This window comes from Phyllostomus hastatus, unplaced genomic scaffold (assembly GCF_019186645.2).
Source record: "Phyllostomus hastatus isolate PE091 unplaced genomic scaffold, TTU_PhHast_1.1 phas_scaffold_46, whole genome shotgun sequence".
NCBI lineage: Eukaryota > Metazoa > Chordata > Mammalia > Chiroptera > Phyllostomidae > Phyllostomus > Phyllostomus hastatus.
In genome coordinates this window covers 34,377,773-34,390,923 of record NW_025334032.1, presented here as the reverse complement: position 1 = coordinate 34,390,923, position 13,151 = coordinate 34,377,773, and the positions used below count along the sequence as shown (strand labels likewise).

The following is a 13,151-nucleotide window of genomic DNA, read 5'->3' as shown; positions in this document are numbered from 1 at the left end:
TATATCCCCTTCCTTCTCTCTTCCCACAACTCTCTTCCATAATATCTTTGTTGCAGCTAGTTTAAAATAGAATGTTTAATGACAAATGTTTAAATAAAATAATCCAATCATGTGGGAATTGAAAAATATTCTCCTTAAAAACTCTTAGGTCAAAGAAGAAATAAAAACACCAGTTATGGTCTATCTAGAAAGTAAGAATAATAAAACATGCAGCCAAAGATTTATTTGGAGGAAAATGATTGGACTGAAATTTTTGTCATTAAACAAAAAGAATAAAACTTAATGAGCTGACTATGAAACCTGAAAATTTGGAAAGGAGCAAAAACAAAAAAATTCATGATATCCCCGAGGGAAGAAAGGTAAGTCATGCATTAACAAGCACACGCAGAAATTAGCAATTAGGAGAGAAAAAAATGATTAAGTTAATAAATCCAAGACCTGTTTCTTTGAAGAAAAACTTTTGCCTATCTAACCACAAAAAAATAAGAACAATGAGAGAAGGCATGAAGAGAGAGATTTACCCACAGATGAAAATTAAAACATTATAAGAATTTGAGAAGTAGCAATTAGAAGATAATTTGTAAATAAAATAGATGTTAAAATGACCTTGGGACCTCACACAGTTCTCCCAGTTGCCATCAGCTGCTCCATTGAAGTTTCCTGAATCACACTAATGGTCTGAAATCTCTCCCTTTCAAATGTGATTTTAGTTTGGGGAAAAATCCAGAAGTCACAAGGTCCTAAATCTGGGCTGCATGGGTGCTGAGTCACTTGGGTGATTTGATGTTTCACCAAAAAACTCTGTATGAGATGTGATACAAGAGCAGGTGCATTGTCGTGATGAAGCTGCCAATCACCGTTTACCCATAGCTGTGGCCTTCTGAATCATTTGAATAGTTTCCATGGAGGAATGTTCAAGCTTAATGCAACATGCTCACTCAACGGCATCTAACGCCTCCACTGACTAGTACAGTGAAGGTGTCATTGTTCACATATGTACATTCCAGTATACTCTCCTTGGCTGCCAGGTTACATCTATATTGTGCAAGCTATTCTTGTTATATTAATAATGGCTGGATTTTTCTGGACAGATCTTGAGATATATGTATATATCCAAGAGAAAGAAAGCATGTATCCTCACAGACACTTGTCCAAGAATTTGCATAGCAACAATATTCACAATAGCTGAAAAGTGGAAGCAACCCAAATGTCTATCAACTGCCAAATGGGTAAATAAAATGTGGTATATCCATATGATGGACTATTACTCATCAATAAAAAGAAATGAAGTAGTGATACATTCTAAAACTGGATGACTTCCGCTTAAACATAGATTGAGAACATGATGCTAAGTTAAGGAAGCCCGTCACAAAGTATGACACATCCCGTTTACATGAAATGCCCAGAACAGGCAGATCCACAGAGGCAGGACTTAGAGTGATGATTGCCTAGAGCTGGGGTGGCTGGAGGAGGCTGCTGTGGGTACAGGTCTTCTGTCTCGTGGGATGAAGACCATGCTTCAACATCGATTGTGACAATGGTTGCACAATCATAATACGTACAACTCTGTGAACATATTTAAAACCATTGAATAGTGTACTTTAAGTGCATGGATTGTATGGAATATGAGTCATATCGCAATAAAGCTGTTATTGAAAAAACAAACAAAAAACAACACAAGTGTGACTGTGACTGTCACTTTGAAGCTTCTAGGTCATGTCATTAAACACAGGGCAAAAGAGGTATAAATACTGGAAAGAAAGTGGCAAATCATTACAGAAAATATTCCTCTCTACTCAGAAGATCCAAGTAACTTCACTGAAAAAATTAGTGGAACCACTAAAAAAGCTTGTTAAAGACACAAAAACTCATAAGAAGTAGGCCATATGCTACTATCCTTACTGTAGAAACTGTTCTGATAAATGTATGAGAAATGATGACCACCTAGTAGGGAAGTCCAGTGATATGAAGACCATTCATGAAAGAGACACAGGGACAATCATCCATATAAAAGAAAGTGGAGGATATCAGTAACAAAATAAATACTTTTTAAAACAATAAGATGATAGGTTCTTCAATGAACATCTTTATGAATCATAGCCATTCACAAGGCCTCAGGAAGTATGTAACCACCCTGGGGTAAAGACAGTGTCTCAAATACCTAACTCTTTATACACCTCATTAGATCCCTGGAAATGAGGAAGAAGTGGGATGGGATCCGGAAGGCTGGTTCAGTTCTAAGAGCTCAGAGGAGAGGGAAGCAGTGGGTGTCTTGGGTGCTGTTTGCCCTTGGACTTGTCCTGCGCGGTGTTCAGTAGGTCAGATCCCCCCGCCCCCGGGTGTCCCCTGGAGCAGTTGAGGAGCCTTGGGCTCTCCAGTTCTATCAGGACCACAGCTTCTCCACTGGGCTAAAAGATGGAGCAAATACGATTCGTTAGTCCCTAGCTGTCTCATGGAAGCAAAGAACCACCCTGACCTGAAAAATGAGGGTGGAGCCGCTGTCTGTCTTCAGTTTCCACTTGTCCCATAGAGCTTGTCTTGTCACTTCTATTGCATTTCATGTTGGAATGATTCCAATGAACATGTCCTTGACATTGCTCTGCGTGTAAGAAATGCATGCTCGATAAAAAAGGTTTCCAAGAATTGCTCCTAACAGTCAAATTAGCTCAGTGGTAAGAATTCCATGTGTCAGACATATTTTATTATAGATGAATGTAAGAATCTTAGTTTGGGGAGTTTCCCTTGTAACCATGCAGAACGTTTCTTTGATAATTTTTGCTCCCAGATGTGTATATATATATTTCCTGTCTTAAGACAATTCCTACAACTGAGAAACACATAGGAAAGTGTTTAATAAACACTTACAGTAAAAAATAAAAAGGAAATAACAATTTCCCTTTTCATAGAAAGTAATTTATACACAGTTATTGTGTAAACTCAGAACTGTGACACACACATTTCCTGCCTTAAACTAGAATTATATAATAACAATGAAATGACAACTCTGACTTAGTTAAAACACAGAAAAGGTAACCCTAACGAATAAGGTCTGTAAATCTTTTGCAGTGCATTTACAATTATATTTAAGTAATTGGTGAATTTTTTGTCTTTTGGTCTGCAGATTTATGGTGTGTGATCTAAGTAATGTAAGGGGCAAATTTCGGTTTTTCTTATTGGGAGAATTTTCAAAATTGTATTTTGGATGAAGTACAGGACTGCCTACCTGTTGTTTATTTTTTGACTACCTCTATGCTTTAACTGTAGCTGTGTCAAATTCTTTCTCCCAGGTCGAAAATGTCCGCTTGGTAGATCGAATATCGTCTAAAAAAGCAGCCCTAGGTACTTTGTATTTGACGGCTACTCATGTCATATTCGTGGAAAATGCTCCTGACACAAGAAAAGAAACGTGGGTATGCATTCCTTCTTTTGGACTCTACATTGTTTGACGTGAAGTCTGGTTCTCCAGTGTTTGGTTTGCCTCCGGGCTGAGGCAGGTGGGCTCTCGGTGTCTGGGTATTCCGAGAGCTGCTTTGGGAATGCGATCTTTGCCCTTTTCTGCACAGAGTCAAACCCACATCTTCTTACTCATCTTAAACACTAATTATTTGGCCATCCTCAAAGATAGACCTAGAAAGAGCCAGAGATACAGGTGGGTCTTGTCACAGCTTTTGATTAGAGATTAAAAAATGCCAGATACAGTCATTTCATCCTGTTATCTCCACTTTTCTGATAATTTAAAAAACAAAAAAAAAGTAAAGGAAAGCTAGGGAAGAGTCCTAGCATCAGGTGTTTCTGCTCCTTAATAATGAGACCACTGGGTATTTCTTATTTTATATAACCAACTCACCATGATGTAATGACCACTGCCAGACTCCCTGAATTGTAGATTTGGCCCTTTCTGTACTCCATAGACATTGCCACGTTTTCAGCAGAAGATGGCAGGTCCTACTTACTGGAGAGGAATTTAAAGAATGAGACGCCATCACTCAGGACTAAACGGAGACCCTCCTGAAACAACAAAGATGCCCTTCAGCATGATTTCCTTTAAAATAAATCTCCTCTGCAGCTGGCCTGACCCCCAACAGCTTAGAAAACAAGCACAAGTTGCTGTTGAACTTGAGCATTCCATGTGGAATTCAGGAGCAGGGTGGCCCCTCCCAGCGGAGTCATCTCTAGCTTTTGTTGATTGCAAGGTTTATTTTACTAACTTCTCATGACCTTGTGTAATTTTAGCCATGAACCGCAATCAACATTGGACAACCAAAATGTTCCCTTACCTGGACTTGTACAAAATGGCATGCTGAACAGTTGGCTTCAGATAAGGAGCTTGGATATCAGAAAGCTCAGCATTAGAAAGTAAAATGAGCCCTGGCTGGTGTGACTCAGTAGTTTGAATGCTGGCCTGCAAACCAAAGAGTCACTGGTTCAATTCCCAGTCAGGGCACATGCCTGGGTTGTGGACCAGGTTCCCAGTAGGGGGCATTCGAAAGGCAACCACAATGATGTTTCTCTTCCTCTCTTTCTCCCTCCCTTCCCCTTTCTCTAAAAAATAAAATAAAAATAAAATCTTTTAAAAAAAGAAAAGTAAAATGATAAAATTAAACCATTGGTTCTTCCCCCAAACATCTCAGTTCTTGTTATCTGAGCGCAGGTGGGGAGCTGGCTGGAGGGTGGGCAGTGTTGCCTGTCCCTCTGTGTGGCTCAGAGCTCTGGGTCACTCCCTGTCACAGTCATCAGTTATCTGTGCCGAGCTTATGCACCTCAACTTTTGGTTGTAGATTCTCCACAGCCAGATTGCCACCATTGAGAAGCAGGCGACGACAGCTACCGGATGCCATCTGCTTATTCGCTGCAAGAACTTTCAGCTCTTACAACTCGTCATACCACAGGAGAGGGACTGCCATGATGTGTACATCTCTCTGATACGCCTTGCAAGGCCAGGTAAGGCAGAGGCGTCTGGCGTTTCACACGGACTCACTCCCAAGCAATCCACAAATCATGTTCAAGAAGTTTGTATCATGCTTGAGAATCATAGAGTATTGTAGGAATCCTATGCTCTCCCAGGCCCCAGAGGAGGCCAAAAACCCGAATAACAGCGTTCCTCTCCCTAAACTGTCTCTCATGAACCACTTTCCTTATTTTTAGTATTTTCTTTATCTCGGGGGGTGAGAAGCATGTTTGTTTGCCTTTCAGGATGAAATCATTTTAAAATCATGCCTTTCTGATCCTGTGATAATCACGTGACCTTAATGGAGGCCTAAGACCAAGCGGATAAATTGTTCCATAGGGGAAACGTTGGTATCCAACGATTCTAATGCAGTCTTCCCCATCTTGGGGCTTCCAAGGTCTGGTTTCTGTTGCTTTCGATTGTAGCTGATGTTTCCCAAGGTTGGTGCAACCAGACCTTTGTTCGCATTAGTGACTAGTCAAAGTACGGGGCTGTTGGATCCCCTAAACAGCACCTCCTGGGGTGTCCTGGGAGGAAGGTGTGGTGGGTTTGAGGACCATGGCTCTCAGTTACTGTCCTGGGTCCTCAGATTTCTAGCCCAATGCGCCCTTCTACAGAAACATTTATTGTCTCCCCACATGGCTTGTGTGAACTGCGGGGTTCTTTTTCTTAAAAGAAATACACTTTTAAGTTTCTTGGGAGAATACAGTGAGAAGAGGTCACTTACATAAAAGTCATATTCATGGTAGTGTTCCCCAGAAGTCATGAGTAAGGAAATAGGATATGGATGAGCACATAGTTGCTTTGCTAAATGCTTTGTGATTCGGGATAAACTCTTCACGGCATTGGGTTGAGTCCTTGGGTTCTTATGCTCTGGCCATCTCATCTGTGGACAGCTACGGGCTAAAGTTAGGTCATGGAAATGATGCCAGGGAGCTGTTGGAGTCTGCCAGTGTTGACTTTATTTGCTCCTCTTCGAAGGCAGCTGGTTGAAGCTTTTTTGTCTTACGGCGTAGAAGAGAACTGCAGAGTTAGCCAGAAACGCTGCTGAACTTCTTGCAGACGGCACTATAATTGGAACAGAGGCCTGGGAAGGTGCACATTTGGTTGTGTGCAGCTGAGAACTCGGGGACGATTGTGGGCCAGCAGTTTCTGCGTCGCTGATTAATGGAGGCTCTCTGGATGATACATGGGCTCTGAAAAGATTAATGGGATTTAGGAATAGCCTGGGGACCTGGGAAAGGGCTGAGCGGCTGGGAGATCACAGAGCCAGGGAGGGCTGTGGCGCCTGCTGACAGTGAGCACCAGGACGGCCATTGCCAGGGGTCCCCAAGGAGGAGAATCGGTCTTCCCCTGACTTTGAAAATACACACTTTTTCTTAAAGATGAAATGTTGAGAGTCAGGTGTTAGAGGTAGCCAGAGATCAAAGAACGCGCTGTGTGTGTGTGTGTGTGTGTGTGTGTGTGTGTGTAGTATACTTTGAATTCTAGTGGTACAATGCTTAGTCACCAACACAAATGACATATTTTTGGTTTCCCGTATGGACACAGCTAACCCCAAGGTCTTGTAGAAGATGATGTGCTTTTTTTAATTACAAAAGAAAAACCATTTGAGAGTCCGTTTAAGTCAAGGCTTCCAAAGCAGATATTTTTTTCAAAGGTCTCACAATTCTCTCTTCCCTGAAGTAGGATTTCTGGGAGAAGGGTAAATCAAATGACTAAAATAATTGGCAAGATTTTATTCGGTTGCCTTTTGTATGAGTTAAGATTGGTCAGAGTTTGGTCATGAACTGTAAAGATCCCAGTAAAAAAAATAATAATGTAGCCCAATTCAGTAAGCTCCTTAATTCTCAGTGAAGAAATAGCTTAGGGTGAAATAACAGTATGGCCCAAATGAGAAAATAAGTGAACCCCATAGACCCAAAGTACTAATTAGGAAATATATTCTCCTGATTAAAAGACCCCTAGTGCTAAGAGGGCTTCCATTTTTCCCATGTTCTTTCTTTTCTCCTCCAGTTTGCTTCCTGCAGTTTATTTTTCTATCAATCATCTTTCCTCCTGCAGTGTTTGTGAACCTTTTAACACTTAAACTGTCTCTTTTATGTTCCCATTTTTACTAAGCTATTTTTCAGTTCCCCTTAGTCCCCAATTCGTCTGCTATTCATTACGATTTTTAAAATCTCAGAATTAATATAATATCATTTGCTCTATGTAATTTTTTACTGTCTTTAAGTCACTGCAGCTGCAGCAGTTTTTACAGCGGTAACTTCCTTCTTACCGATGATACTCACCTCTACGTCCACTAGCTTTTTTCCCCCAAGGGTTAGCTTCTGCCATCCTGATGCTTCATTTCTACACTGGTTTGTCAAGAATATGCAGGAATGGTCTCACTAGCTGTATTTTAAGTATGCGAAATCCAATGATAGCTGTGTTATCTTCTTCCCCCTCCTTGTAAATGGGTTTCAAGTCCATTTATTTTAAGTTGCCCAAATTAAGCAGGCCATTTAGAGCAATTTAGCTTTCAGTGCTTACTTTGGTTCCGAAACTCCCACGTTTCTGTGTCTTCCTCACGACTTTTCCCTTCCCTCCCCCACCCTTCCCAGTCCCCTAATGCTCATTCACATTTGTTATTCCTTTCAATTTTTTAAAACTTGCGTAAGGGAAACCACCAATAATATAATTGTTTTATTTAATATCTACATTAGTTGTTACAAGGGTTTTTTATTTTTAAAATGTTTTTTTATTTTAATATTAAATTACTTTTTCCCTCTTAGGTGGTCTATAGAAAGAGGAAATGCCCCCCTCCCCACCCAAATATTGTTTTCATCACCTTTAGCTGGATACCTGGGAAGCAAACTTGGTTATTTCTCTTTCCTCCCTGAGTGCTTTGTTTTACCCCCAGCTCTCGCCTCTGTGGCATGAACACCCTTCCCTTCCCTGGGGAGGGAAGAAGCAGAGGCTGGGTGCTCAGACAGGGCCGTGTGTGGGCTTGGTGCTTCCAAGATGAAAGAGTTCCCTCTCCATGGGGTAAAAGCTGAAAGAGCTTTGCCTCCATGGCTGCATCTTGTCCAGGAAGTAGGAGGCGGGGTTACCTGCAGCGAAGGAGCTGAGGAGAGCCACAGGCACTGACCGGGTGGCAGGGACGCAGGCTCCCTGTGTTAGTGAGGAGTGATGGGCTACGATGTGGGTAGAACAACACCAGTCAGCACTCCATGCTTGGGGCCGGCTCCTGCTGTCTACTTAGTCCCGAGACACTGATCTGGCTTTTCTAGAAACATAGCCAAAGTGCTACTCATTCTGAATTGAATGTGGTATTTCAGAAATTGTCATTTTTTTTTTCTGAATTGGCAAAACCTTCCAGCCTTTGTTTAACAATGATATGATTTACTAAATAGGTCAATAAAGTAAATACTGGAATAACTTACACTTCACTTTTTCTGAAAACAAAATTTAGTTAGAGATGTGCATTCGGTTTACTTCCCTAGTCTAAGGCCTGTTGAGTATTTTTTGCTTCTTGTTGGAGGAGCTCCCCTGTCCTCCTAGTAATTAGGCCCTGGGGGTGTGGCCTGGCCCTGGGGGTGTGGCCAGGCCCTGGGGGTGTGGCTGTCAGTGCACCTCCTCTTGGGACCTGTCCGTCACTGACAGCTTACATGTTTGATGTTGGGGGTGATGTCCGGACTTGGTGATGTGAAAATCCGGTGGAGTATTTAACACGTCTGTTTTGAGAGTGGTGACAAATCAGGGATTTGACCTTCCTCAAGCAGATATTTTGTCAAAGTTCAGATTCTGTAAAGACTAGAGATTTCTCCAACCTTACTCTTGTTTTTAACTTACTTTCCCACCCCTGACTAAACATTCTGCTAGGTATTTTGCAGGAGAATGAGGGGAGGGGAACAGACTATTGTAAAAACAAAATATTCAGTAAAATTTATGACTGTGTTAATGGTATTTTAATTTCTCTGATCCTCAGCTGAAGCCTTCTGCTGGGCCGGCCTCTCAGTAGGAAGCTCGCCCACATCGACAAGACTGTACTTCGCTGACAGGAGTGTCAGTTTCTCCACCCTCATGTAGAGTTTCACTTAAAGAGGGCTGGAGGTATGGTTGATCGCCCCTGTCCTTAAAAACAACTGAAAGCAAAAATTTCACAGTTCCAGTGGAAGTCCCTTCTAATGTCTCCCAATTCAAGAGTGACCTTCTTTATGCCTGTTACAGATTATTCTTGCTTTAATTTATGTCCAGTCTTCTTGCCTCTTCCCGGTGACCACCAGCAGGAGCCCATGCATAGAAAAATCCCAGTAGCCAGGTTATATTTTTTCTTCTACCGTTAAACCCATTTGTAAAGATTTAACTGAGGGAACTTAACTTCCGTTATCACTCCGTATTCGTGAGCTCTCCTCTCATTCGTGGAACTGAAGCTTTCTCAAGAGATTCTTTTGGCATCTTAGACAAATTGCATTTGCGGTTAACAGGATGCTGTCGGGAGCCTGACTCATGAAAATGGTACATAGAGCTGGAAAAGATGTGCCAGCGTGAAGACAGCTGTTCCCAGAACAGCATCTCAGTCTCGCATGCGGTCTGCCCACTAGCAGAGGGTACAAGGAACGCTTCTTACCGAAGGTGTCTGCTCGGTGTTTGTGTGTGCACGTGCCTGTGTGTGTTGTGTGTGTGTGTTCTCTTCTGCTGAAATCACCGATATTCCAAATTTTGAAGTTTGGAAATATGGCATCAGAGAGAATGAAATGGAACGTAGCTTATCTCATTGACACACCTCAGTCTTTGAACTTCATTTCTACAAAAAAAAAAGTACGTGGCCGATGAAGAAGTTTGGTACTGCAGATGTGATCCTTATCTTCTTCTCCCCTGTCAATGCGCTGTCTCGGCAGCAATCGCACTGCACTGGAAGGGGAGCTTTGGTCTCTGGCTGCCTGTGTGCCACTGCAGCTTCTCCACAGGGTCCCCAGGTGCAGGGCCTTCGGGAGCATTAAACTGTCCACACTGATGCTTCGGCAGATCAAGGAATAAATGTGGGACCCGAGAAAACTGAGAGGGCAAAGAAATCTATTGGAGAAAAACAGGAGGAGTCAGGATATGGAGCGAGGAGAGAAGAGATACAAAAGTGGCCCATCTGGGCGGATGAGAGCAGGCTCTGCCTTGGAGGAGCAGTGTGTGGGGCATTAGGGCCGTGTACTGAACAGCCAGGTCACCTCATTTACATCCAGACTCCCTGGGGACTTGCTGAGTGACCCTGGAACGTTCCTCAACCACCCTATGCCTCAGGTTTCTGCCTATCCAACGAGGCCCTTCATGGTGCCTGCTGGATGAGTTAATACATTTAATTAGCACAAATCTAGACTGAAACAAAGGTTTGGCAAGCTATCAGCCGTGATTTACAATCACCAGAAGGGCTTAGATGTACACTGTCCAGGAGGGTAGCCACTGGCCGCCTGCAGCTGTTGGAGCGTGAACTAAGATGAGCTGGTAAGAGTGAAAGGCACGTGGAACTTCAAAGACAACACAAAAGAAAATATACGATGTATCAACAAGTTTTATATTATGTACATGTTGAAATAATATCTTGGATCTATTGAGTTAAATACATTAGTAAAATAATTTTCATTGTTTCTTATTAGCTTTTTACGGTGGCTACAAGGCTGTTGTAAATGGCAAGCACGTTTGCTTATATTCCTGTTGGACAGACAGCCCCAGACTAGATGCTGCCTGCAACACAGGAAACCACGAGCCAGGGAACCAAATCCCAGATCTTATTGGCGAGGGTGGGGTTGTGCATCCGGCCTCACGGGCATCACAGGCAAAGATATCCTGGCAGAACGGACAGAAGACTTCCGCTCTGTATCCTTCAACTTCCCCCTCTTGACCAGGGTGCCACGCACTGGGGATTGTTTTTTTTATGACTCCCATAAATACTGCATGAGCAGCACAACTGTGACATTTATGTGGTCGTAAAAAGTTCAAATGTTTTCAGTGCAAACGTATAAATATATTCTACAGATTTTTTTCAACTTTTTTTTTAATACTGTGAGCATCAAAATGTGGCTCGGGCCTGGGCTCCTGCCACCTCCCAGAGGCCTGACCAAACCCAGGCTCAGGAGTCATAAACTTGATGTCTGATGAATGCAAGCCTTCTTAATTCATATTTCTGCTTTAAATTTTGTGTGGTCTGGAAAATATATTTGCTTTCAAAAGCAACTTAAAAAAAAAAGCACAAGATGGAGAAGACCTTGTTTCTAAAATGAAAGAAGCTCTTGAAAAGTTGAGTCTAGTTGTCCCAGGTCTTCCTGTCACAGCTGGGAGGAGGTAGGCGACCCCACCCGCAGAGATGGGGTGCTCCTGGGTTCCCAGGGGCGAGGCGCTGGGCCGGCCTGTCCCTGCACTCCAGCCCGGACAGAGGTGCTTTGAATAGATTTGGCTCTGGCTTTGGCTGAACTTGATTAAGCTTCATTCTCTCTTTTCTTGCAGTTAAATACGAAGAGTTGTACTGCTTTTCCTTCAACCCCAAGCTGGATAAAGAAGAAAGAGAGCGAGGCTGGACGCTGATCGACCTGGGTGAAGAGTACAAGCGCATGGGCCTCCCTAATGACTATTGGCAGCTCAGTGATGTGAATAGAGACTACAGAGTGAGTGCAGGCATTTCACTTAGTGAAAGCCAGGTCCTTAATCCCAATGCAACCATGCTTTCACGTAGCTTAGCCTGACTCCTGCTTGACCTCCTTTAGTTCTTGTAGCTCCATATAAATACAGATAGGCGGATTTCTATGTCCTTCTTGGTTCTTGCTGGCTGTAGTTCCTACCTGCTCCTAGAAGCAGAAGGTTTGAACAGGGGAACCTGGGAGACTGTCCCCTGCACACTTGCCCTCTAACGAGTGAGGGAATGGAAACACAGACAGGCCCAGGGCAGACCTCATGGCCGAGCTTTTGGCGGGACAGCCGGCCAGGCCCTGTTCTCCCACCGAGTCTTTTTATAGCCCAGCGAGTGATTAGCGGGGAAGTCACAGAGACACTGATGGCAGTTTGGCACCAGCCCTGCTCTGTAGTGCCTGAATTCTTGATTGGTACACAAGGTCCCCGAGAGGCTTCCCCAGGGAGATGTGGAGACATGTGTCTACCCTCGCAGAAAGGAACATGGAGAGGAAGGGAAGCAGGGGCGGTGGGGTTGACCCCACATTCTCTCCAATGGTGGGCTTGCAAGTCAGTGGTGGTCTCCCTCTTCACTTAAAAAATACATTAAGCAATAAAAGTAATGTAAGAACATGGCGGAGAATTTGCAAAAAAAAGAGAAAAAGGAAAACATGCCTACCATCCTCTCGCCTTAACATTCTTCTATGAAGTTTTAAATGTTCCTTCAAATGTTTCTCTCGTCTGCATAATTTAATAAATTTTATAGAAGTAATGTATTGCATTGTTTAAAATTGGAAAATGTAGAGGAAAGGAACCATTTAAATATATATATATTTATATATTATATACTAAATATATATATTTAAATATAACAAAAATGAAGCCATATTATAGACTGTATTATTCTGCCAATAATATATTTTATACTGTTCAAAACATTATATAATATTATATTATATGACTATGTCAGTCTACCTATTTGCAATTTTTAGACATTTAGATTATTATTTATTATTATTTTAAATAACATAGTAAGAACATTCTAATAACTATACCTTCACCATTTTGAAAAAGAGCTTCCTACAGGTAGAATTTCTAGATCAAAAGGTTTAAACAAACTTCGGGGCATATTGCCAAGAGCACCGTGGCAAGGTTGTAGCAGGTTACACGAGCTCTCGGCAGTTGTGTACGAGAATGCTTGACAGCTAGATAGTGAGACAAGTGATTTCTCACTTAATTTTAACATGAACGCTTTGATTTTTTTGATTTGTAGCCTTATATGTGCTGATTGACCATTTATATCTTATCTCCTGTGGATCGACCATTTCCAGTCACGTACTTTGAGTCTTGATTATGTTCTTCATCCGCCCATAAGGGTTTTCTCCATTGCTGCACAGTGTGCATGCCAGTCAGCTAAAAGACCATGTAACATTTTAGGAAATGAATGTCCCATAATATACTTAAGTATTCCCAGTTGTTAGACATTTAGATGACTCGTGCTGTATAACCACGTGAGTTTATGAACCGATCCCCTGGTTGAATTGGAAAGCACGCCAGGCTGTTCGCT

The 13,151-nt window shown here is 42.4% G+C and overlaps 1 protein-coding gene across 1 annotated transcript in view; it reads left to right on the top strand.

Moving 5' to 3' along the window:
• Nucleotides 1–13,151, top strand: part of MTMR7 (myotubularin related protein 7) — a 77,609-nt gene that overhangs the window by 19,945 nt on the left and 44,513 nt on the right. The window contains exons 2-4 of the mRNA XM_045821719.1: nt 3,288–3,410; nt 4,779–4,941; nt 11,426–11,583. Of these exons, the coding sequence (XP_045677675.1) occupies nt 3,288–3,410; nt 4,779–4,941; nt 11,426–11,583 (444 nt within the window). The remainder of the gene's footprint in view (nt 1–3,287; nt 3,411–4,778; nt 4,942–11,425; nt 11,584–13,151) is intronic.